This window comes from Bubalus kerabau, chromosome 7 (assembly GCF_029407905.1).
Source record: "Bubalus kerabau isolate K-KA32 ecotype Philippines breed swamp buffalo chromosome 7, PCC_UOA_SB_1v2, whole genome shotgun sequence".
In the NCBI taxonomy this organism is placed as follows: domain Eukaryota; kingdom Metazoa; phylum Chordata; class Mammalia; order Artiodactyla; family Bovidae; genus Bubalus; species Bubalus kerabau.
Window position 1 is genome coordinate 73,076,648 of NC_073630.1, and position 27,725 is coordinate 73,104,372.

The following is a 27,725-nucleotide window of genomic DNA, read 5'->3' on the forward strand; positions in this document are numbered from 1 at the left end:
CCCAGTGACAAAAAGAGCTAACAAAAGAATATTCCTGATGGCTTAAAAAATATATTAAATTATTTTCTACCTTTTCCTCTGTTTTTAAAGTCATTTTCCAATGAGACAAACTTTATTTCCCTGTAGTTACTAGAATACAATTTTATTTGCTTCAACAGATTCCTTGTAATATGTAATATAAAAGAAGAATATTTGTCCTATGAAAAGATCCATTTTATTACTATGAATTATACAGAATTTGTTTCTATACTGTCATTGTAACCAAATGCATACTAAATTTATGCTCTTTTTTGATAAACTGATTATCTTGTATCCTTAAAAATCAAACTGTTGTGTTTGAAGACTAAAGACCAGCAGTATACATAATAGTAACCTTCTAGAATTAGTTTTAAGTCTCAGGAGACTTCTATACAGGAAGATATGGTCCTTCCAGATAATTCTTGACATCTTATTCACCAGAATTCCTCAACTATGAATGAAATCTTAGAAGCTGTATTGGTTTGGCATGTATAAAATGTCAGGAACAGGAAATATTCATCATCAAATAAAATATAAAAAAGACAGTACTAATTTTTTAAAGGCAGCTAAAAACTGAATCATGGTTCTACTTAATCAGATGAAAGGCTTGCAATTAAGGGACCGAGGGTAAAACATGAATGCACACTATTATCTTATGACTAAACTCAGAGAAATGGTTTCTCCATAGCAGGCACGGGAAGCTAAGTTGACTCACACGGTTTGCAGTAACAGTTACAGTATTGCACCAGAAATACAATGATACAACAACAAAAACAACCAAAGAAGCATTTTCAACTAATTTTAAACAGAGGGCCATCTGAGTCATAGTTTTTCACAGCAGGGAATGATGGCTTCCATCAGTGGTAAGCTTAATGAGCTATGAAGGTAGGTTTGTTAACTGAATTATTCACAGAGCTTTCAATAGTCATCTTCCCTCTTGACTACTTTTGAAAACAATTACCTCATCTTAAACAAAATAATCCGTTAACCTTCATCTCAACAGAACAGAAAACAGCTAAGCACAGAAGGATACTGAAATAGACCCCTGGCACTGGCAAGCAGTTCCGCATTGCTTCTTTCTCTCAGAATATGGGCACGCCCCGTGAGCCAGGTGCTCATCACAGCTGGTGAGCAGCCTCCAGTGCCCGGTCCTCAGGGAGCTAGCAAGCTGGCAGGGAGGCTGGAACTGAGCAGACGCCTAGGGACTAGGCGACAAAAGAGGATATAGGAGCCCAGGGAGAGTAGAACACTGGTCTGGGTGTGAGCGCAGAGGACAGGGAGTAGCTAAGGATGTGACAGTGAGACCGGAAATATGAGCAGGAGCTCGCCAGTTAAAAAACGAAGTAAGATCAGTCTAAGTAAGAGCAGCATCACAGGATGGGGTTCTGAGAAGAGAACTTGAGACCTTCTCAAGGAAATGAAAACTAATATGAATGGAGCATGAAGATCTAGTCTGATACTGCCTTCAGCTTATGTCAAATTATCCAAGGCTTGGTAATCCACGTTAGAGATTGTAGACATTTTTTCAAGGGCAACTGAAGGGTCTTCAGCAACAGACTAACCTAATCAGATCTGCATTATTAAAAGACCACTCTGGCCCCATTGTTCAGAATGGATCTAAGGACTGGGAAAGAGGTCACTGCACAGTACAGGCAAGAACTTAAAGCTTGGACTAGAGTGATTTCCTAAAGCTACCAGATCATATCATTCTCCTGCTCAAAACCCTTCTAAGCTTCTTACTACTATCACACTGAAATTTAATTTCCTTATTTTGGCCAACAAGCTTATATACTTCAGTGCATTCCTATATTTTACATCTTCATGTCTCACTTTTACCCATTAGGACCCAGCCATACTGGTCTGATTTCAGCCCCTTGAATGGGTCAAAGTATGTTCTCAGGGCTTTCGTATTTGCTATTCCCTTTGCCTAGAACCCTTTTCCTCCAGATGTCCATTGATTAACTCTCGTTCATTCAACAAATATTCACTGAGCACCGACCAAGTGTCAGTTATGTTGTAGGCACTGCTCAAGGCTTCCCTCCTTGATCATGCTAGCTAACGTGGTGCTTCCTACTTCAAATCCACTTGTCCTATTTTATCTGTAACATTTGTCATTAACTCAAATTACAAGCTGTTAAATAGAATTTATTTTAATAAATCGAGAGGGAACTGGTTTCAGGGCACTGAGCACAGAGACGTTCTAGCTTCAGCAGAATGTCAGCATCCTGGGTCCATGAGTGGCAGTGTACTGAGGCCATCAATGACCCATGACCATGGACTGTGCCAGGCACTGGAGGTGTAACAGGGCACAAGAGTGAACAAGTCAGGCACAAACCCCTCAGAAAGGCTCAGAAAGGCTCCAAAGTCTAGTTGGGGAGAATAGCTACTAAACTAGTCATCTAATAAGCTAATGCACTACGAGCTATTGGAAGAAATAAAAGATGAGGAAAGGAAAAGAGTAACATGTGGGATGGCCAGAAGGTGGGAGAGCAGGATGCTAAAGTCCTGAAAGAAGTTTAGTGTAGCTGCAGCCAAGAGTGTGAGCACGTGGGAGGGAAGAGAAGGAAGTGGCAGGAAAACACGGAAGAGATGAAGGCGAAGAAATAAGCATGGTACAGATCTAAGAAGGCATTCTAAAACAAGTGAAAGTTTTAATCTTTACATAAAGGGCAATGGAGAGCCACCAAAGGATTTTACTGGGATGAGGTAAGAATAAGATTTATTATTATTTGTACAGTTAAATGTATGTATAAATAGCCAGTCTTCTAAAAATAACTCAAGATGAATATTAAAATTATAATGTTTTCAAAGTCTGCAGATAAAATTTAATTTTAAAATATAATCATTTATTTCTTCCTATTGAAGATTCTTCTGTTGGGTTTTATTCATTTTTTCCAACAAATATGAGTGCTTACTTTGCACCAGGCCCTGTTCTTGGGACTGGGAATATTTTAGTGAACAAAAGAGACATAAAATCACTCCCCTCATGTACTGCTAATTCAAGTGTAGAGCTTATTTTTCAAGCACAGCACATGAAAATCACAACGTAAAAGGAATCTGAATCAAAGTTCCCTTAGAAATCACTCACTGAACTTTTCTTTTACAGAAAAGGAAACTGTGACTATGAGAAATTAAGTATCTTGCTCAAGGTCACAAAGTTTTGGTGGAAAAGCCACTACACTAATGATTAGAAAACAAAAACTGCACAGAAACTGTTCAAAGACACCAAAAAAAAAAAAAAAAAAAAGCCACATCAACACATCCTCTCTGGTTCAACTGAAAGGAAGGGATTGCTTTAAGGATGTTTTATATCCACTGTCCTATTTGTTAAAGAATGTTCCCATAACTATCAACTATATTGCTGAAAAAGATAAGGTCACTTCAAAAATGTTAAACTCACTATGGCACTGAAGTACACTTCAGGGAAGAAGCAGAGGAGAATGGAAAAAGCAGGAACCATGATGCAGCTCCTACTATGATCAGGTCACTGGTATCAAACCCCCAACTCTCACTGATACTCTATCTCTCTTATACTATAGGGAAGTAATTTTCATTATTTGCTCAGGATACTCACTTAAGAATAAACCACCATAAATTTACTCTGCATTAGTCTACCTAGGGAAAGAGCTGTCATTTTAAAAGCATAAATAAGTGTATTGTCTGTTATCAACTTTTAATTAGCACAATAATCTTGTGAACTATACTTTCAGTTTGGTATTTAAAAACTTTAAATGTCCTAAAAAATGCATGTGCCTTCTCTATCAATCTACAGCTAATAGAAATCTATTGGTGTGACTGGTTCCACATTATAAATGCACTGGAATGACTTTAACAGTGCAGAAACCACAACCATGTGTTAAGCGAACTAAATAAAGTTCAGGATAAAACATTGTTTAAATCCAGGATAAACAGCTCCACACAAGCTTTATAATGTTCAGAATAATAAAAGAATAATCTCCACTTGATATATAATCAAAGTTTCCTCTCATCATTTCTTCCTTCAATATGATGCTTTCATTCAGCATAGCAATAGGCCTATGAAACTTCTTAAAAAATGGACCAGAATGCAACATATAAACTGTTTGACAATCATATAAAATAACTGTGGGAAGCTGAACTTCATCTCAGTACAGATAAACATTTCTTATTCCTACTCTCTACCAGCTCACTAATGATTGTAACCATAATCGATACAAACTTATTCATAAACAAAGAATAGGGGTTTTCTCATGGATTTCTAATGCATAAACAGATTAACTCAGTATGAAGACTTTAAAATTACTAACACAACTAAATTACTTAAAAAACCAAATACATGTCCCTTCTATGAACATTTTTCTGACTCTGAAGGCTATACTTTGAGTTCCATGACCCGTTCCAAAGGTCAGCATCTGCTCCACTGGGGAACTCTCCTCAGTGGTGGATTACATCTGTGTGTTTTGGCTTGAATTAGAGATTTGAAAAGTTGAGGACTGGTTCATGTGTAGAGAAACTCTAAGATAAAGAGTTAGTGACAGTTTTATAGAGGCTCTTAGAGACAAACTCAACCTGTTCACTTCACACCTTCAATCACTCCACTCTATGAGGAAGATGGAAAGTCAAAATCCGCACACCTATTAATATTCTACTACCACACGGTGAGTCCAGAATCTAATACTCTATTCACCCTGGTTGACACCGCTGTACCTATACACACATTAAGAGTAAGTTTTCAAAGCTACTAAATCAAGAAAACTTGATTTGTTGAAATTATTACAGTCATTAATTCAGGTGGAATATGAATTTATGTTGCTCATATTATTTATATCATCTTAACACCCACATTTTAATATTTTGTTAAGGCATTTTGTACATGTCCCTTGGCACCTTAGAGATACGAAACCTTGTTGAAGTGTTACTATGAATGCAAATCTGAAGAGAGAAGAATATATAACAGATTTTTCTATAAGGGTGGTTGGGGGGTGGCCATATGTTTAGAGGCTAGAAAAGAGAACTTATTTTTGAAGTTACATTTGCACAGCAAGCATACTATGTTAATTACAGTGAGGATAAGGTAGAGTTTCTCATAAAGCTAAATTATTTGAATTAAAGTGTTTTCAATACTGTAAGATAAAGAATCTTTAGTGTCTGTTGTATGGAAAAACTGGAGGACTTTACTTGACTAATAAAAGTCAGGAGCTTTGCGTTGTTGTTGAATTTCTCTGCTCCTTGAAATCTGAACATCTGAGAACCCCTTCACAGAGCTCCAACCATAAGGAAGGGAGTAAAAAGAAATCTTCAGGCTTTCTTCTAGATTTTTGTAGTTAAAATTATTCTGTTAGTAAAAGGTAGTAATTCAAAGTAAAAACCCAAAATGAAGGGATTATAAGTACACATGTCTGAAACAACTCTGATTAAAAACAGCCACGATGGAAATAATTCGGCCAAGAAATACTAATAGATGCTAAACCAGTGGGTTAAAGTTAGATGAGGAAAAGCATGTTTACATAATCTCAAAATGTCTCCTTTAATCAAGTGATCAAAGTTGTCACTATGGACAAAGTTAAACTGTGTGCCACTGACAGAAAGTAATGAAAAGAACACAGCTTTGCTTAGGTGATATTCTTGCCAAAAATGCAAAATTGAAATCTATTCATGAGGAAACATGAGGCAAACCTAAACTAAGGGATATTCTACAAAATAACTGGCCTATGCTCTTCAGCAATGTGAAGGTCATGAATGTCAAGGAAAGACTCATGATAAAGGGCACTAAGGAGATGTGACAACCAAAGCCAATGTGTGATTTTGACCAATAGCCTTTTGTTTCGATAAAGAATATTATTGAGATAAGTGGCAAAACGTGTGGGTTGGGTTGGATGGTACTAGTTTAACAGTGTTGATTCCTTGATTGAGATTACAGTGGAGAATATCCCTTTGAGACAGATACACACTAAAGTCTTTGGGAGTGATGGGCACAGGCAAATTATTCTCAAATGCTTCAAAGGAAAAAAAAAAGTTTCTTGTACTATTCCTGCCACTTTTTTACATGTTAAAAAATATTTGAAAAAAAAACTTTTATGGCATCAATCAATTCAAAGAAAAATATCAAATAGCTTTGGAAGGTCAGTATATGAATAAGGTATTCTTCAACTAACAAAGTTTGGGAACACTGTTCTAAGTAAAGGCAAGGAAAAAACTCAGTAATACCAAACACCTTAACGCTCACAACCCTTCCTAAGTTAAAAATTATGCTTGGAGCTTAACCAAGGTGATAAAAGTGGTAAGACTCTGAGATCACCTTCTGTATGAGCACACCAAAATTATAACTGTTTACAGAGCACGCATTGATCAGAAAGACTAGAATCTAGTTTAAAATATATATATATATATATATATATATATATATATCTTTACAACTAAAGATGTAAAGAAGGAACCACAATGAGAAAGGTGAGGCGGAGACATATAGTACAGTCAATACCTACACCCCTGGGTAGGTGATAATTAAGATAATTACAATTGTACAGTCTCACCCCAAGAAGCAAGAGGCTCCTTCCTCCACACAACGGGCTCCCCATATCAGGTGCCACAGCCTAGGGGTCCAGCATCAGACAAGCCATCAGACCATTTGGTTTTGAAGGTTAGCAGGGAGGGCTGTGGGAAATAGAGACTCCACTCTTAAAGGGAAACAGAAATTCCACTCTTAAAGGGAAATAGAGACTCCACTGTTAAAGGGTGTACACAAAATCTCACACTCTCTGGGACCCAGGGAAGAAGCAGTAACTTGAAAGGAACCAGGTGCTGATCCTGAGCAGTCTCCCAGAGAAGACAGGAGGCAAACAGAGCTCACCCTGGGGATATAGACACTGGAGGCAGCCATTTTGGAGTGATCATTCTACCATGTGGACACTGGTCCTGGCAAGTGACATTTCTGAATTCTCCCTCTAGCTTTTTAGCATTGGGGTCTGGCCCCATCCACCAGAAAGCCTCGAGAGCACTAGCTTCAGGACCAGCCTCATCCAAACACACCACAGAATCCCCTGGGTCCAAGGTCCACCCACAAGTGGGTCAGCGCACCACCTAGGGGACCCCAGGGCCTTGTAACCAGAGACTCTGTGACGCAGCTCCACCTATCAGTGAGGTGGCACCAGCCCCACCAGAGGACAGGAACTAGCCCGGAGACAAACTTCACACACTGAAGGGCAGGCACCACCCTCAGGGCCCAATGGGCCTAGGCCACAGCCACCAGTGGGCAGACACCAGCTCCAGGACCACCACAGTCATGCCGTCTGCCATGGCGGGCCCTGGCACACACACCGACAAGCCATCAGCACCCCAGGGATCCCCTGGCTTTCCATGGCCAGCCATCTCATGACCCAGCCCCAACAACCAGTGGCCAGTAGCCTCAGCACCAGGCAGGGCCTGGCAACCAACAGGACCAGGGCCCGCTATGCCTACCACATCACCAACAGCAGTCAGCCTGATACAAGAGAAGGATCTGCAAGAGCCCAGAATGAGGGCACCAACGAGAGCATACAGCTCTGGTGATGAGAGGGGAGTCTGCTGCTGGGACACATGGGAAGTCTTCTGCAAAAGGCCATTGCTCCAAGGCCAGGAAGTATAATCAACATACCAGAAACACAGAAATAAAAACAAGTTAGGCAGGACAACGGGACAGAGGAGCATGTTCCAAATGAAAGATCAAGATAAAAGCCCAAAAGAACTACTAAGTGAAGTGGAGGCAGGCAATCTACCTGAAACAGAATGCAAAATAGTGATGATAAAATGACCAAAGAACTCAGGAGAAAAATGGATGCACAGAGCGAGCAGTTAGAAGTGTTTTAAAAAGAGTTAGAAAATATATAAAAACAATCAAACAGAAATGAAGAATGCAATAACTGAAAGGAAAAATACACTGGAAGGAGCCACCATAGACTAAATAATACAGAGGAATAGATTAGTGGGCTAGAAGACAGAGTTGTGGAAATCACTAAGGCTGAACACAGAAAAGAAAAAAATACTAGCAATCCAAATTCAACTATACATTAAAAGGACCATACACCATGATAAAGTGGGATTTATCTCAGGGGTACAAGGATTTTTCCACAAACCAATCAGTGTAATATACCACATTAATAGATTGAAGAATAAACACCACACGATGATCTCAATAGATGCAGAAAAAGCTTTCGACAGAATTCCATACTCATTTGTGATACAAACTCTGCAGAAAGTGGTCACAGAGATAACATGGTGGTGGTGGTGGTTTAGTCACTGAACCATTTCCAACTCTTTGTGACCCCATGGACTGTGACCCACCAGGCTCCTCTGTCAATGGGATTCTCCAGGCAAGAACACTGAAGTGGGTTGCCCTTTTCTTCTCCAGGGGATCTTCCTGACCCAGCAATGGAACCCAGGTCTCCTACATTGCAGGAAGATTCTTTACCAACTGAGCTTCGAGGGAATCATATCTCAACATAATAAAAGCCAAATAGGGCAAACCTACAGCTAACATATTCACCAGTGAAAAGCTGAAAGCATTTCCTCTAAGATCAGGAACAAGACAAGGATATTTATTTTCACCACTTTTATTCAACACAGTTTTGGAAGTCCTAGACACAGCAATCAGAGAAGGAAAAAAAAAAAAAAAGGAATCCAAACTGGAAAAGAAGAAGTAAAACTGTCACTGCTTGCAGATGATATGATACTATACATAGAAAATCCTAAAGATGCCTCCAGAAAACTACTACTAGAGCTAATCAATGAATTTGGTAAGTCTCAGGATACAAAATTAACACAGAGACATCTGTCTCATTACCATAAACTAACAATGAACTATCAGCAAGAGAAATTAAGAAAACAATCTCATTTACCATCACATCAAACAGAAAAAACACCTAAGGAAAAAAAATCTAACTAAGGAGGTAAAAGACCTGTATTCAAAAAACCATAAGATACTGTTGCAGGACTTCCCTGGGGATCCAGTGGCTAAGCCTCTGCACGTACGATGTGGGGGATTCAGGTTCAATCCCTGGTTGAGGAACTAAGATACTACATGCCGCAGGGCAATTAAGGTCACTCATTGCAACTGGTGAGCCTGCACTGAGCCTATGCTCTGCAACAGGAGAAGCCCTTGCATCACAACTAGAGAAAGCCTGAGTGCCCCAGCCTATGAGCCACAACAGACTCACCTCAGCCAAAAGAAAAAAGAAAGAGAAGAAAAAAAATATTCTCAGTATTCTCAGATTAATGAAAACTAAGAGATTCTGTCACCAGCAAACCTATCCTAAAAGAATGGCTGAAGAAAATCTCTAAAAAGGCAAAGTAAAAATAGGAAATCTTAAAACATAATGAAGAAAGAAAACAGTAAGCAAAAATATAGGAAGGGCTTCCTGGGTGACTCAGTGGAAAAGAATCCACCTGCGAATGCCGGACTCATGGTTCCATCCCTGGTCTGGGAAGATCCCACATGCCACAGAGCAACTAAGCCCATGCAACACAACTATTGAGCCTGTGCTCTAGAGCCTGGAAGCCGCAGTTATTGAGCCCAAGTGCTGCAACTACCCAAGCCTCCACGCCCTAGAGCTTGTGCTCTACAACAAAAGAAGCCACCACAATGAGAAGCCTGCACATGGCAACTAGAGAGTAGCTCCCGCTCACCACAACTAGAGGAAAGCCCGTGCAGCAACAAAGATCCAGCACAACCAAAAATTAAAAGTAATTAATCAATTTTTTAAAAACCAGCTTAAATATATGTGTGTGTGTGTCTGTGTGTAAATACAATAAGCATTCCTTCTTCTCCTAAGTTTTCTAAACTATGTTTGGCAATAGAAGTAAAAATTTTATTATTGTATTGGAAGGAAAGTTATGACCAACCTAGATAGCATATTAAAAAGCAGAGATATTACTTTGCCAACAAAGGTCTATCTAGTCAAGGCTATGTTTTTTCCAGTGGTCATGTACGGATGTGAGAGTTGGACTGTGAAGAAGGCTGAGTGCCAAAGAATTGATGCTTTTGAACTGTGGTGTTGGAGAAGACTCTTGAGAGTCCCTTGGACTGCAAGGAAATCCAACCAGTCCATTCTAAAGCAGATCAGTCCTGGGTGTTCATTGGAAGGACTGATGCTGAGGCTGAAACTCCAATACTTTGGCTACCTGATGCAAAGAGTTGACTCATTGGAAAAGACCCTGAGGCTAGGAGGGATTGAGGGCAGGAGGAGAAGGGGTCGACAGAGGATGAGATGGCTGGATGGCATCACTGACTCGATGCACATGAGTTTGGGTGAACTCCAGGAATTGGTGATGGACAGGGAGGCCTGGCGTGCTGCGATTCATGGGGTTGCAAAGAGTTGGACACGACTGAGTGACTGAACTAAACTGAACTGCAGTCCTAAATGTATGTAGAGGAAATATTAAGATGATTATAAGTGTGGGAAGGTAAAGGGAAGTAATGCATGGTAAGCTTTCTATATTTCACTTAAACAGGTAAAATAATACCACCAATAAATTGTGATAAGGAACTTCAATATTTAAAAAAAAAAGTCCAATTAGAAAGTGGGCAGAAGATGTGGAGACATTTTATCTAAGAGGATATGCAAATAGAAAATAAGTACAGGAAAAGATGTTCAACATCATGAGCCACTAGGGGAAAGCAAATCAACACAAGTAATCCCTAAATACCTAGTCTTTCCACTGGGTTGCAGTGTTCTAGTCTCAGATACCCATGAGGCTTACAATTTACTTCACTGAGGTCTTTCTTGAAAGATACCTCCTTAGAAAGGCCTTTTCTCCCCTATGCATACATCTCCTCACCACCCCAAGTCCCTATTTACTCTTGACTTCCTTGCTTCATTTCCTTCATGGCACCTATTCCCAGCTGACATTATACAGTCACTTGTTCATCTGTTTGCTGTCTGTCTCCCCACTTATTAATAGAATAAGTGGCCAGAGATCTTGTCTTCATCAAGCATCTGGCACAGAGTAGTCAACAAATATTTTGGATAAATAAACTACAACACATTCAGAGGGTGTGCTTTCATATTTCATATTTCCACTCATGAAGTTTTACTCAAACTTCCTAGATTTCCGACCTCATCTGCCTGCTGTGCCCTAAAAGCCTTCTCTAAATGCTTAAGCCATTGCCTTGTTCTTAGTTCTTACTTAATCCTCCTTTCAGCTTTGCTAGAAGGAAACTTACCCCCACCCTGTTGATTCCCGCCACCCCATCACCAACCAGTGTGACACTGTAATAGAAGACAGAGTGAAAAAAGAAAGGAAAAAGACCCTCGAGCAAGAATACCAGCAGGTGTTAGACGAGAGAAGCTGTAGCCAGAGCTTTGGTACGTTCTTGGCATGCTGTTGAATACACCTTGGTCTATGTAACACAAGACTGAGAAGTCAACCCAATAAAGACTGTGGTTGGCTTATTCAGCAAGATATTTTTAAACTTGTTGATTTTTGCTTGGCAGTGAACATCAAACTAATTAAGAACTTGTCATTCAAATGTAGTGAGTCTTTCCATTCCTCCTTTCCCATTTTAGCTAACTTCGGAGCATTCCTGGCTTTATTTAAAGGACTCATAGTTTCCATTTAAATTATGGATCCCAAAGCCACAGTGACCCAGAATTCAGTCTTCTCACAACACATAGACCACAAATCATTGAAAATTTTTCAGATGAGCAAGATTCTGGGGATTGCCTGCACATTCCTTAACAAACAAATACTATGACAGAGTTGTAATATGTAAGCGATTATAGAATAAGAATTTCTACCTTCAAATTTTCTTTTCTTAGCATGCATTTAAAAAATTCAGAAATATATAACCATTAAACATAATGCTTAATCAAGAAATATAAGTTAAATGTCTCTGGCATACCAAATTATTTAGCTATTCCTTAGTAGACACACTCACCCCTTCATTTGTAGAAAAGAACCTGGCTTATAGAATTCCTCAAAACAAAACAAAAAAAGAAAGTTAAACATAGCAGCTGTATGCTGAGAAGAGGTAAGTCTTTCTCCTGCTCAATTTGTAATGTTTATTTAGAAGTAAAAACATAAACAAAATGCCATTTTTGCAGGGAAGTCCAAGCAGGGAAAAGAAGATACCCACAGCCTGTACCAACAGCCAGGTCACTCATAATACAGCTACCTGGTGACACCCCTCTTGCGTACTGGCTTTACACCTCAAAGTCAATGCTGTATAGAGTTCAGTAACTCTATCTGCAAGGAAATGTAAAATCAAAGTACTATCTCTGATTCTGCTCTAATAAAAATTATTTTTCTTCCCTCTGAAAATGTTAGTCTTTATTTTTTTTTTTTTCCTGGCTGCATCATGCAGCAAGCAGGATCTTGGTTCCTCCACCAGGGATCAAACCCAAGTTCCCCGAAGTGGAAGCATGGAGTCTTAACTACTGGATCACCAGGGAAGTCCTAATGTTAGTCTCCTGAACAGTAATATTTAATTGGTATTTGGAACCAAGGAAAGAAGATAAAAAATTACCACTATTAAGAGGTAATTTAACAGTTTTTGACATTGAGTTAGTGATTTAATATACACCACTAACAGGTTACTTAATAATGTGAAAGTTAACAAAAAATTAATTATAATTATATAATATAATTATTATAATTATAGCAAAGGAGAAAAGGAGAGATATAAGCATCTGAATGCAGAGTTCCAAAGAATAGCAAGAAGAGATAAGAAAGCCTTCCTCAGTGATCAATGCAAAGAAATAGAGGAAAACGACAGAATGGGAAAGACTAGAGATCTCTTCAAGAAAATTAGAGATACCAAGGGAACATTTCATGCAAAGATGGGATCAATAAAGGACAGAAATGGTATGGACCTAACAGAAGCAGAAGATATTAAGAAGAGGTGGCAAGAATACACAGAAGAACTGTACAAAAAAGATCTTCAAGACAAAGATAATCACGATGGTGTGATCACTGACCTAGAGCCAGACATCCTGGAATGTGAAGTCAAGTGGGCCTTAGAAAGCATCACTACGAACAAAGCTAGTGGAGGTGATGGAATTCCAGTTGACCTATTTCAAATCCTGAAAGATGATGCTGGTGAAACTGTTGCACTCAATATGCCAGCAAATTTGGAAACCTCAGCAGTGGCCACAGGACTGGAAAAGGTCAGTTTTCATTCCAGTCCCAAAGAAAGGCAATGCCAAAGAATGCTCAAACTACTGCACAATTGCACTCATCTCACACACTAGTAAAGTAATGCTCAAAATTCTCCAAGCCAGGCTTTAGTAATACGTGAACTGTGAACTTCCTGATGTTCAAGCTGGTTTTAGAAAAGACAGAGGAACCAGAGACCAAATTGCCAACATCTGCTGGATCATGGAAAAAGCAAGAGAGTTCCAGAAAAACATCTAGTTCTGCTTTCTTGACTATGCCAAAGCCTTTGACTGTGTGGATCACAATAAACTGTGGAGAATTCTGAAAGAGATGGGAATACCAGACCACCTGACCTGCCTCTTGAGAAACCTGTATGCAGGTCAGGAAGCAACAGTTAGAACTGGACATGGAACAACAGAATGCTTCCAAATAGGAAAAGGAGTTCGTCAAGGCTGTATATTGTCACCCTGTTTATTTAACTTATATGCAGAGTACATCATGAGAAACGCTGGACTGGAAGAAGCACAAGCTGGAATCAAGATTGCCGGGAGAAATATCAATCACCTCAGATATGCAGATGACGCCACCCTTATGGCAGAAAGTGAAGAGGAACTAAAAGGCCTCTTGATGAAGGTGAAAGAGGAGAGTGAAAAAGTTGGCTTAAAACTCAACATTTAGAAAACGAAAATCATAGCATCTGATCCCATCACTTCATGGGAAATAGATGGGGAAACAGTGGAAACAGTGTCAGACTTTATTTTTTTGGGGCTCCAAAATCACTGCAGATGGTGATGGCAGCCATGAAATTAAAAGACGCTTACTCCTTGGAAGGAAAGTCATGACCAACCTAGATAGCATATTGAAGAGAAGAGACATTACTTTGCCAACAAAGGTCCGTCTAGTCAAGGCTATGGTTTTTCCTGTGGTCATGTGAGAGTTGGACTGTGAAGAAGGCTGAGCGCCAAAGAATGGATGCTTTTGAACTGTGGTGTTGGAGAAGACTCTTGAGAGTCCCTTGGACTGCAAGGAGATCCAACCAGTCCATTCTAAAGGAGATCAGCCCTGGGATTTCTTTGGAGGGAATGATGCTAAAGCTGAAACTCCAGTACTTTGGCCACCTCATGCGAAGAGTTGACTCATTGGAAAAGACTCTGAGGCTAGGAGGGATTGGGGGCAGGAGGAGAAGGGGACGACAGAGGATGAGATGGCTGGATGGCATCACTGACTCGATGGACGTGAGTCTGAGTGAACTCCGGGAGTTGGTGATGGACAGGGAGGCCTGGTGTGCTGCAATTCATGGGGTCGCAAAGAGCTGAACATGACTGAGCGACTGAACTGAACTGAACAAAAAATTAGCTCATCAGTGGTTAGGGTGAAACCACTGTTGCATTTGTCTCTCACTATAAGATCTACTCTACTATTCAATTGTTCTATAGTCTAAGAAAAAAATCCCACCTTCAACATAAAAACTAACAAGAAAATTGGACTTAAGATATTGCTTTTTGGACGTCCCTGGTAGTTCAGTTGTTAAGAATCCTCCTGCCAATGCAGGGGACATGGGTTCAACCCCTGGTTTGGGAAGATTCCACATGTAATGAGGCAAGTAAGCCTGATCTCCACAACAAGAAGCCACTGCAATGAGAAGCTCAAGTACCGCAAGCAGAAAGTAGCTTCTGCTCGCTACATCTAGAGAAAACCCACTTGCAGCAACAAAGACTCAATGCAGCCAAAAATAAATAATTAATAAACAAATTAACTAAGTACGTAATTTTAAAAAGACCTTGGGGCACAGTGCCCTGGTCTTAATTTATTTAAAACTATAATAAACCAGAGTACCCATTATTTCTGAATTCATTGGTCTATTTATACATTCATTAACTAAGCATATATCAGAGGTTGGTATGGTATAGTAGAAAATAAATATGCCTTGGAATTAAAAAATAATAATTTTTTTAAACAAAGCTCATTGATACAGAGAACAGATTGCTGCTAAGTTGCTTCAGTCGTGTCCAATTCTTGTGACCCCATAGACGGCAGCCCACCAGGCTCCCCTGTCCCTGGGACTCTCCAGGCAAGAACACTGGAGTGGGTTGCCATTTCTTTCTCCAATGCATGAAAGTGAAAAGTGAAAGTGAAGCCGCTCAGTTGTGTCCAACTCCTAGCGACCCCATGGACTGCAGCCTACCAGGCTCCTCTGTCCATGGAGTGGGTTGCCATTGCCGTCTCCAAGAGAACAGATTGGTGGTTGCCAAAGGCAGATGGCAAGGTACCAGAATGGGTAAATAGAGTCAAAAGGTACAAACTTACAGTTATAAAGTAAATAAGTCATGCAGATGTAATGTGCAGCCTGGTTACTACAGTTAATAATACTGTATTGCATATTTGAAAGTCACCTAAGAGAGTAAACTTTTAAAATTCTTATCACAAGAAAAAAATCTGGTGATGAATGTCTATTAGATTTATTGTGGTGATGATTTGCTAATACAATCAAATGTCAAATCATTATGGTCTACACCTAAAACTAAAATAATGCTGTATGCCAATTATTTCTCAATTTTTTTAAAGAAACATCAAAAAGATATTTTCAATGACCTGATTCAATCAATTAGGGGAAGTTTGGCTTAAGGCAAGTTACTCAGTCTCTCTTAACTTGAACTGTGGTGTTGGAGAGGACTCTTGAGAGTCCCTTGGATTGCAAGGAGATCAAATCAATCAAACCTAAAGGAAATCAACCCTGAATATTCATTGGAAGAACTGATGCTGAAGCTGAAACTCCAAAACTTTGGCCACCTGATGCAAAGAGCCAACTCATTAGAAAAGACCCTGATGCTGGCAAAGACTGAAGGCAGGGGGAGAAGGGGGTGACAGAGGACAAGATAGTTGGATGGCATCACCGACTTAATGGATGTGAGTTTGAGCAAGCTCCAGGAGATGAAGGACAGGGAAGCCTGGCGTGCTGCAGTCCATGGGGGTCACAAAGAGTCAGACACGACTGATCGACTGAACAACAAACAGCTGTTTTCAGAATTAAATGAAATAATACATTTAAAAAATTGAGTACACTGTTTGAAAAAATTTAGGCACTCATTGTTACCATCCTTGCTTTTCATCGACCTAGACAATAGGTGCATTTGGTGAAAAGTACATAGAAAATGCCTACTCTATAGGAACTTACAGAAGAAATTAAAACATATCAATGTTAGACAATGACCTAAGTGCTAAAATGAAACAGTTAAGGCTCTTCAGGGATTTGTCATCATTTTTATACTTGGCCTCAAATCTAATAAAATTTATTCATTCTTTCTTTATGCAATTTATTAGCACTTTTGAAGTGCCTGGTGCACTTACTACCTTCAAGGATTTTACAGTATAGTAGGGGAAATGGACGGGGCTTCCCAGGTGCCTCAGTTGGTAAAGAACCTGCCTGCAATGCAGAAGACACCAGAGATATGGTTTCGATTCTTGGGTCAGGAAGATCCCCTGGAGGAGGGCACAGCAACCTACTCCAGCATTCTTGCCTGGAGAATCCCATGGACAGAGGAGCCTGGAGGGCTACAGTCAATAGTGCCAAGAGCTGGACAGGACTGAAGCAACTGAGCACAGCACAGGGGAAATGGACACACAACAAATTACTGCGGTATAGTGTTTTGGCATTTTGATAGAAATATTAAAAGAAAAGTATGGTTCATTGGGGATGGAAGACAAGAAGCTCTGTAGAGGTTCCAAAGTGAGAGACAGCAGTTTTCCTTCCTAAGAGCATAGAATCCTACCTTAAGCTAGCTTAATAAGGGAGTAGTGTTTTTATTTAAATCTAATTTGTTTTTTAAATTTATTTTCAATTGGAGGATAATGGCTTTACAAAGTTGTGCTGGTTTCTGCCACACAAGAACATGAATCAGCCATAAGTATACATATGTTCCCTCCCTCTCTGACCTCCCTCCCATATCCCACCCCAGCCCAACTTTCTAGGTTGTCACAGAGCACCAGGTTGGCTCCCTGTGTTAAACAGCAACTTCCCTTTAGCTATCTATTTTACATATGGTAATGTATATGTTTCAACGCTACTCTCTCAATTCGTCCCACCCTCTCCTTCTCCCACTGGTCCACAAGTCTATACTCTATGCCTCTATGTCTGCATCTCTATTCCTGCCCTGCAAAAACGTTTATCAGTACCATTTTTCTAGATTCCATGTGTTATGCTTAGTCACTCAGTCCTGTCTCTTTGTGGCCCCATGGACTACAGCCTGCCTGGCTCCTCAGTCCATAGGGATTCACCATGAATACTGGAGTGGGTTGCCACGCCCTTCTCCATGTTATCTTCCCAACCCAGGGATCAAACCCAGGTCTCCCACACTGCAGGCCAATTCTTTACCAGCTGAGCTACTAGGGAAGCCCCTAGATTCCATATATATGCATTAATATATGATATTTGTTTTTCTCTTTTTGACTTACTTCACTCTGTATAACAGGTTCTAGGTTCACTCACCTCGCTAGAACTACTCAAATTTGTTTCTCTTTATGGCTAAGTAATATTCCATTGTATATATGTACTACATCTTCTTTATCCATTCATCTCTCAATGGACGTCTAGGTAGCTTCCATTTCCTGGCTATTGCAAACACTGCTACAATGAACACAAGGTACATGTGTCTTTTTCAATTATGGTTTTCTCAGTGTATATACCCAGTAGTAGGTCAGTTGGTAAAGAATCTGCCTGCAGTGCAGAAGACCTGGGTTCAGTCCCTGGGTTGGGAACATCCCCTGAAGAAGGAAATGGCAATCTACTCCAGTATCCTTGCCTAGAAAATCTCATGGACAGAGGAGTCTGGTGGGCTGCAGTCCATGGGGTCAAAAACAGTTGGGCATGAGTGAGCGACTAACACTTACTTACTTATACCCAGCAGTAAGATTTCTGGGTCATATGATAGTTTTATTCCTAGTTTTTAAAGGAATCTCCATAAGGGGCTGTATCAACTTACATTCCCATCAATAGTGGAAGATGGTTCCCTTTTCTCCACATTCTCTCTAGCATTTACTGTTTGCAGATTTTTTTTGATGATGGCCACTCTGGCTGGTGTGAGGTGATACTTCATTGTACTTTTGATTTGCATTTCTCTAATAATGAGTGATGTTGAGTAATTTCTATGTTTTTAACAGGAAGATTCATTCACATGATTGAAAATACAAAACACACAAGTATATAGTATATGTAATAAGACATCTTCTACCATCCTCCACCTTCATTCATTTCACCAACTTCTCAGCAAGCTCTGGCCATCTAGTACCCCTCTACAAAGGCAGCCAATATCATCAGTTCCTTGTGCACTTTCCAGGCATATTTAATGTATCACAAGCAAATGTGAATACATATCTCCCCCTTTCTAACAAATGGGTGTGCTATACCTTACTAATTTCATTTGAAGTATGTCGTTGAGCTCATTGCTTATTAATATATAAATGGCTTATTCAATCTTCATCCTATTTCAATAGCTATATATTATTTTATAGTATGAATATACCACAATCTACTGAACTGATAAGATATGAAAATTATTTCCAGTCTTGTTATTAAAAATGCTGCTATGACAAATTAATGTAATATATCATTCTACATGTGTACAAAATCATCTAAGAAATAAGGTCTTAAAAGCAGAATTTCTGGGCCAATTTTGCTATATTTAGCTAACACGATGTGACTGTTTTAAATATTCAATAATTAGAGTCTAGGGACTTTCCTAGCAGTACAGTGGTTAGGAGTCCACCTTGCAATGCAGAAGATGTGGGTTGGATCCCTGGTTAGGGAACTGAGAACCCCACAAGCTAGAGGGCAACTATGCCCATGCACCACAACTAGGACTCAATGCAGCCAAATAAATGACTAGAATCTAGACATCCCCATAATAACCTCTCCTATGCTCTGGATTGACGTCACCTCTCTATCTTAGTCTTCAGCTTCACTCTCTCACAGATCTTGCCCTAGCAGCACCATCACCATTAAACAAACATCTCTTGATGAGAATTCCCTGGCAGTCCAGTAGTTAGGACTCCATGCTTTCACTCCTGAGGGCTCATGTTCACTCCCTGGTCAGGGAACTAAGATTCCCCAAGCTGCACAGCATGGCCAAAAACAAATAAACGAAAAAACCAATCAACAAACAAAACAACACAAAAAAACAAACAAAAGCAATCTCTTGAGTGCCAGGTATTGTTCTAGGTAGGGGGTCTACTGCTACTGCTACTGCTAATTCGCTTCAGTCGTGTCCGACTGTGTGACCCCATAGACAGCAGCCCACCAGGCTCCACTGTCCCTGGGATTCTCCAGGCAAGAACACTAGAGTGGGTTGTCATTTCCTTCTCCAGTGCATGAAAGTGAAAAGTGAAAGTGAAGTCACTCAGTCGTGCCCGACCCTCGGTGACCCCATGGACTGCAGCCTTCCAGGCTCCTCCGTCCATGGGATTTTTCCAGGCAAGAGTACTGGAGTGGGGTGCCATTGCCTTTTACAGGTAGGGGGTCTAGCAGCAAAGAAAACAGACAAATATCCCTCCTTTCATAGGACTCTCTAGTAGGAGTTCACTCTGTGGGTCTCTAGGAAAGGGACAGAAAAATACACAACATCAGCAAGTTCATTAGAAAGTTATCTGGGCTGAGGAGGAAAACTAGCTAGAGAGAGAAAGGAAATATGAAGGCCTGAGAAGGAAGGAAGACAGGAAATCAGGGCAGGTTTATATCTGCAGGCAGAATGATCTAGGAAAATCAAGAGGAAAGTCCTGTGGCAGGAAAGTGAGTGCCCTACTGGAGAAAGAGAAAGGAAGCTAGTGTGGCTGTAAGAAGCAAGGAAGGAGGAGAGAATGAAAGACGAGGCAGGCACACGTGGCGCTATGGGAGGAAAAGTGGGCACTGGACAGAGTGCAACCAGCCGCACTGGGAGTGTGGGGCTGAACCAAGGCAGGGGCACCAAGAACAGACACAGTCAATGCAGGTAGGGCATGAGGGAAAGCGTTCTTCAGGAACTGAAAGAGTAATAGGTTAGGAGACTGGAGCTGGGGCAGAGGATAGAAACCCACTTCAACCAAAGGTAAACATGAGAAAAGAAAAGATCCTGCCTCTTTCTTGAACAATATATTCCACATAACCCAGTGACCAGTGGACAGGAACTGGAAGGCCATGTTATAATGCATCTAAGTTATCAAATTTTCATCTGCATAGGTCACAATTTTAATTGCTGTAATTATAAACAACCTTTTATAAAAATTATTTTAGCAATCAAGTTTGCCTGTTAAGGTTTATATCCTAGTTAGAGACTTGGTTTTAAAAGATTATTCCACTGCAGTCACATTATTTATTGCCAAACAGCCATCTGTTTTGCCTTTTAGTACTGACTTTTTAATCCTCACACTCATTTCACTAAGAACTTTCTTGGGGGTGGCACTGGAGATAGTAGTGACTGTCATTATTCTGATGGAAGTACAGTAGACACTAGGTTGGCTGTAATTGATCTCAATATCTCTTTACAAAGAAATTAATCAGCACAATTCCTTCAGTCTTCAAAGCAACTATAAAGAAAATACCATATTTTCTCCTAATTATTGTTTCATATTTTTATTTGGTTATAATTTTCTTACTATTTTTTTATGGGAATGCTTTGTTTTATCTGTTCAAATTTTCTGTAAATCTACAATAGTTCTATTTTTCTCTTTATCATCTGCGACCTGCCTTCTGGTCTCACTATGTCACCAAACTTGCTCTCCTTAAAGTCTTCTTTAGATCTTTCTAGAATTCACCACTGCCTTGGATATTTATGACTACTACACTCTGATACTTGAGTGGCACTGAGAACTGATATTCTATGCAATACTCACTCATAGTCTAAAGAGAGGAAAAGGCACCCATTAAAAACACAGCCGAGGAGTGGAAAAGACATATGCTCAGGATCTCTCTCCCTCCGTTTCATAAACATTCCAGTTTTCCTTTGAAGAACTATCCCTCTGCCATGCCATATGATCCTGGCACAAATCTCAGTCAGCATGAACTGCTCCCAACCCCTACTGGCCCCGAGTTAGGCCAATCTTACTTTTTCCCCTGGAATCTGAATCTTAGGTAGAATGACTCAAGACAGAAAACAGTTGAAATTCAGTCTCTCTGGTGTCAATGACTGGAAGAGCTTTTCCTGAGCTCTTGGCCCCAGCTCTTGGCCCAAGAGCTCTTGGCTCTTGAGTTCAGTTCAGTTCAGTCCCTGTCATGTCCGACTCTTTGCGACCCCTATGGACTGCAGCACACCAGGCCTTCCTGTCCATCACCAACTCCTGGAGCTTGTTCAAACTCATGTCCATCAAGTCGGTGATGCCATCCAACCATCTCATCTTCTGTCGTTCCCTTCTCCTCCTGCCTTCAATCTTTCCCAGCATCAGGGTCTGTTCCAATGAGTTAGCTCTTCGCATCAGGTGGCCAAAGTATTGGAGTTTCTGCTTCAGGAACTGTACTAATCCATTCCAAAATCTGATTAACCATTCTTCCTTTGATTCTGTTAGCTTTCCAATCCCCTTTAATAAATTCCCTTTTTGCTGAAATTAGTCAAAACTGATTCCTGTTGTTCGTGTAACCATTATGTTGAACACATAGGCTTCCCCAAATTAAATCATGAAATAGTTTTGTGTTTTTCTCTCTCATTGTTTATTTATAGCTGTTCATGAGGCTAGATTTTCTCTGGCCCCTGCATACATAGTACATAAATTAACACAGTGCCTCAGAAGTCAAATATTCTGGGCTCAAATTCTAATCCTATGTCCTACTAGTTACTTAACGTCTCTTTGTCTTAGTTTCCTTATACAGAATAAAAACATCTACCTCATTGGGTCATTGTGAAACTTAAATGACTTCCCCAATGCCTGGCATGTATAATAAATAGTAAGTCCTGAAAAACGCTAATTAAGCTGATGCAGTGATGGTCCGGTGATGGTCCTGTGACTGTCTTTATTTCTCACAACCCATCACATTAGGCCCTGACTGTCCTTATTTCCATGCCCGTCTTCATGCTGGCCCTCTCTCCTTTTCTGAATTCTGCAAGACATAATGAAGTAAGCACCACCACTTCCACAATGCCCACATTGATCTACAAAGGCCATATTAACTTGACTCTTCACTTATAGGAATCATAATCTATAGCAGACACATGAGTCTTAATTCTGTATCATTCTATTATTTTTTAATTGTATCTGTGTGTAAATCATGGCTACCCAACAAGAAAGTGTTCCTTGAAGGCAAGAATGACATTTCATATTACTTTATGTCCTCCATATTACTTAGTCCAGAGTAATGCTCAAAGTAAGCCCTTAATAATAAAGTTTTAAATTGCCCTCTGAGAAGCTAAAAATATTTCCAATAATAATTACTTCTGAGTTTGTATAGCTTTAAGCCATCAGGCCGACATTTTAGCATATATGCTGCCAAGCACAAGCCGTTGTTTTTATTGTGCGTAAGAGCACACAAAAAGACAGGGACAGAACTTTCTGTTTTCTTCACACACTAGCCCATACACACTAGGCATCCAATAAATGTTATTAATTGTCTACAAAAAAAGCTGAAAATCTCAGGAGCCAAAGATTAATCCCAACTATGACAGGAAATTCCAAACACATCTATTACTATTAACATTGGAAACTATACAGCTGAAAGGTCCTGCTTTGTTTAAAACTTTAAAACTTGGGAGGTGAGGGAAATAGCTACTCAAATACTTTTTTCTCTTGAAATGTATTTTTTTTCTCATAAAAACTGCTGATGAAGGAGAAAGTAGGAAAGGTAATTTCTGTTTCTTTTCATTGCCATGTTTCTGGAGTGATTTTTTTTTTTTTTACCCCACCTTCTTTCTCTGATTTCTCTAACCATGTGCAAAAGTATACACAGAAATAAAAATTTTTCCCACTGATGCCCAAGAGTATATTATTTACATAGTAAGATGGCACTGTTTCAGAGCTTTGTGGGCAGTATTTTCGTCATGTGGAAAAGTCAGCTGGGAAAGAGAAGTTGAGTAAGCCTAGCCTCAACTCCATGTGAAACTGTCTGAGAAATGGAGATGTATAAATTGACTCACTTAGCTGACCCTGGGAACAAACTTATATTACATCTAAATAACACCTTTTCAAAATTCTGTACTTCTTGGCTTACGTTGTTTAACAAACATGATTATTTCAAAGTTTAGAAAAAATTCTTTTTTCTAAATGTTATCCACTATAAATTTTTCAACCAGACTAACCAATCCATTCTGAAGGAGATCAGCCCTGGGATTTCTTTGGAAGGAATGATGCTAAAGCTGAAACTCCAGTACTTCGGCCACCTCATGCGAAGAGTTGACTCATTGGAAGACTCTGATGCTGGGAGGGATTGGGGGCAGGAGGAGAAGGGAACGACAGAGGATGAGATGGCTGGATGGCATCACTGACTCAATGGATGTGAGTCTGAGTGATCTCCGGGAGTTGGTGATGGACAGGGAGGCCTGGCATGCTGCAATTCATGGGGTCGCAAAGAGTCGGACACGACTGAGCGATTGAACTAAACTGAACTGAACTCTTCATTGTTTCCTTTCTAAAGGAACACTCTAGAAGAGAAAGAAAAGGAAAAGAGGGAAAAAAACCACACATCTTACTTGGATTGTGCAAGACAGCCAGGTACAACCACATTCTGATTCTCCTCCTCATCTTGGAGTGCAGTGAGCTCCACCATGTTAACCATCACATCATTGGTGTGGCCTGGAAGCTGGGGAAGCACTGCAAGGATCTTCTCCACCAAGTTATCTCCATGATGTCCTACAGCCCCTATTTAAACAGACAAGAAAATATGAACTCACAAAATAGGAGGAAAAAGAAACTGTTACAGAAATCAGTAATACAATCCTAACATTTTGCCGTTGGTAACACTAATCAGGTTCACAATTACCTAGACAATGTATGTCTTGTGTGTTGGACTTAATTGTCCCTGAGGGCAGGCACTATGTCTGCTCTGGTTACTGCTATATTTCCAGCACTTGGCATAGTGCCTACATGGAAGGCATCAACAGGTATTTAGTGAATAAACAAACAGTCAACATTTGGTAGGTCAGGTAAATGGTGTCATAAGATGACACTATCTTGAAACTTTCGAGCCAAAAAGATTTTCTTAATTTTACTGATAAAGACTTTAAGACTTAGAAGGGCTTAGTGACCTGACCAAGAATAGCAGATCTCCCCTTTGCTAGTAGCTTATCTTCATAATGGCAGTTTACCTAGTCCATTCTCTACATAAAGGCAACTTGGCAGCTGGTAGGTTTACTAATTATTTGTTAGATGAAGAAAACAACAAATGAATGAATGGAAAAATTTGTACTGATAGAAGGATTTATAGAGCATTTTCTATTTACCAGGCATTGCTCTAGGTGCTTTACATATATTAACTCCTTTAATAACAAATGAATTAACAAACTCAAATTAAAATCAAGACCAATTACAAAGCTTAATGCTTTTCCATAAGGCCAAGTTATCTTTCCAAAAGTTATCAATGCTTGAAAGATACCATTTCAACAACCAGCTGTTGTTGTTGTTCAGTCGCTGTCATGCCCAACTCTTCTGACCCTGTGCACTGCAGCACAACAGACTTCCCTGTCCTTTACTATCTCCTGGAGTTTGCTCAAACTCATATCCATTGTGTCAGTGATGCCATCCAACCATCTCGTCCTCTGTTGCCTCCTTCTCCTTTTGCATTCAACCCTTCCCAGCATCAGGGTCTTTTCCAATGAGATGGCTATTTGCATCAGGTGGCCAAAGTACTGGAGTTTCAGCTTCAGCATCAGTTCTTCCAATGAATATTCTGGGATGCTTTCCTTTAGGATTGACTGCTTTGATCTCCTTACAGGCCAAGGAACTCTCAAGAGTCTTCTCCAGCACCACAGTTCAAAAGCATCAATTCTTCGGCAATCAGCTTTCTTTATGGGCCAACTCTCACTTCTGTACACGACTACTGGAAAAACCATAGCTTTTACTATACGGACCTGTGTCGGCAAAGTGATGTCACTGCTTTTTGAAATGCTAACTTTGTCATAGCTTTTCTTTCAAGGAGCAAGCATCTTTTAATTTCATGGCTGCAGTCAACATCTGCAGTGATTTTGGAGCCTTAGAAAATAAAATTTGCCACTGCTTCCAATCTTTCCCAATCTTCCAATCTTTCTATTTGCCATAAAATGATGAGACCGGATGCCATGATCTAATTTTTTTGAATGTTGAGTTTTAAGGAAGCTTTTTCATTCTCTTCTTTTACCCTCATCAACAGGCTCTTTGGTTTCTCTTCACTTTCTGCCATTAGAGTGGCAACAATGGATGTGACTGGCCAAATCAACTTGTTTTGATCTCACTCACTTCAAATCAATTGACACTTGATTTCCTAATGTCTTTCTATCTATATCTCTTTATTGTATTTGCCATGTCATATTAATTGGGCAGAAGAACTAGGTAGAAAAGACTAAACCAGAAATGCAAGGAATCACTATCACCACCTTCATCATCTTCATCAGAATAGCTAATATTTATTCAGACCTGATCAAACAGGAGATGGAAGTGGTCAAACAGGATATGGAAAGAGTGAACATTGACATTCCAGGAATCAGCAAAATAAAATGGAGTGGAATGGGTGAATTTACTCAGATGACCATTATGTCTACTACTGTAGGCAAGAGTCCCTGAGGAGAAATGGAGTAGCCACCATAGTCAACAAAAGAGTCCAAAATGCAGTACCTGGATGCAATCTCAAAAATGACAGAATTATCTCTGTTCATTTCGAAGACAAACCATTCAATATCACAGCAATCCAAGTCTATGCCCCAACCAGTAACGCTGAAGAAGCTGAAGTTAAATGGTTCTATGAAGACCTACAAGACCTTCTAGAACTAACACCCCCAAAAGATGTCCTTTTCGTTATAGGGGACTGGAATGCAAAAGCAGGAAGTCAAGAAACATCTGGAGTAACAGGCAAATTTGGGCTCGGAGCACAGAATGAAGCAGGGCAAAGGCTAACAGAATTCTGCCAAGAGAACACACTGGTCATTGCAAACACCCTCTTCCAACAACACAAGAGAAGACTCTACACATGGACATCACCAGATGGTCAACACTGAAATCAGATTGATTATATTCTTTGCAGGCAAAGATGGAGAAGCTCTATACAGTCAGCAAAAAAACCAGGAGCTGACTGTGGCTTGGATCATGAACCCCTTATTACCAAATTCGCTTAAACTGAAGAAAGTGGGGAAAACCACTAGACCATCCAGGTATGATCTAAATCAAATCCCTTATGACTATACAATGGAAGTGAGAAATAGATTTAAGGGACCAGATCTGACAGACAGAGTGCCTGGTGAACTATGGACGGAGGTTCATTACATTGTGCAGGAGACAGGGATCAAGACCATCCCCATGGAAAAGAAATGCAGAAAAGCAAAATGGCTGTCTGAGGAGGCCTTACAAATAGCTGTGAACAAAAGAGAAGTGAAAAGCAAAGGAGAAAAGGAAAGATATACCCATTTGAATGCAGAGTTCCAAAGAATAGCAAGGAGAGATAAGAAAGCCTTCCTCAGCAATCAATGCAAAGAAATAAAGGAAAACAATAGAATAGAAAGACTAGAGATCTCTTCAAGAATATTAAAGATACCAAGGGAACATTTAATGCAAAGATGGGTTCAATAAAGGACAGAAATGGTATGGACTTAACAGAAGCAGAAGACATAGCAAGAATACACAGAGGAACTGTACAAAAAAGATCTACATGACCCAGATAATCATGACGGTGTGATCACTCACACTCACCTAGAGCCAGACATCCTGGGATGTGAAGTCAAGTGGGCCTTAAGAAGCATCACTACGAACAAAGCTAGTGGAGGTGATGGAATTCCAGTTGAGCTATTTCAAATCCTGAAAGATGATGCTGTGAAAGTGCTGCACTCAATATGCCAACAAATTTGGAAAACTCAGCAGTAGCCACAGGACTGGAAAAGGTCAGTTTTCATTCCAATCCCAAAGAAAGGCAATGCCAAAGAATGCTCAAGATCAGATCAGATCAGATCAGTCACTCAGTCATGTCCGACTCTTTGCAACCCCATGAATCGAAGCACGCCAGGCCTCCCGGTCCATCACCAACTCCCAGAGTTCACTGAGACTCACGTCCATCGAGTCAGTGATGCCATCCAGCCATCTCATCCTCTGTCGTCCCCTTCTCCTCCTGCCCCCAATCCCTCCCAGCATCAGAGTCTTTTCCAATGAGTCAACTCTTGGCATGAGGTGGCCAAAGTATTGGAGTTTCAGCTTTAGCATCATTTCTTCCAAAGAAATCCCAGGGCTGATCTCCTTTAGAATGGACTGGTTGGATCTCCTTGCAGTCCAAGGGACTCTCAAGAGTCTTCTCCAACACCACAGTTCAAAAGCATCCATTCTTCGGCGCTCAGCCTTCTTCACAGTCCAACTCTCACATCCATACATGACCACTGGAAAAACCATAACCCTGACTAGACGGACCTTTGTTGGCAAAGTAAAGTCTCTGCTTTTGAATATGCTATCTAGGTTGGTCATAACTTTCCTTCCAAGGA

The 27,725-nt window shown here is 40.2% G+C and overlaps 1 protein-coding gene across 2 annotated transcripts in view; it reads right to left on the reverse strand.

Annotated features, from left to right (window-relative positions):
• The window catches only part of SCFD2 (sec1 family domain containing 2), a 395,759-nt gene that overhangs the window by 355,958 nt on the left and 12,076 nt on the right, over positions 1–27,725 (reverse strand). For both annotated transcript variants that reach the window (XM_055588555.1, XM_055588554.1), the window contains exon 2: positions 23,766–23,934. In XM_055588555.1, the coding sequence (XP_055444530.1) occupies positions 23,766–23,934 (169 nt within the window). The remainder of the gene's footprint in view (positions 1–23,765; positions 23,935–27,725) is intronic.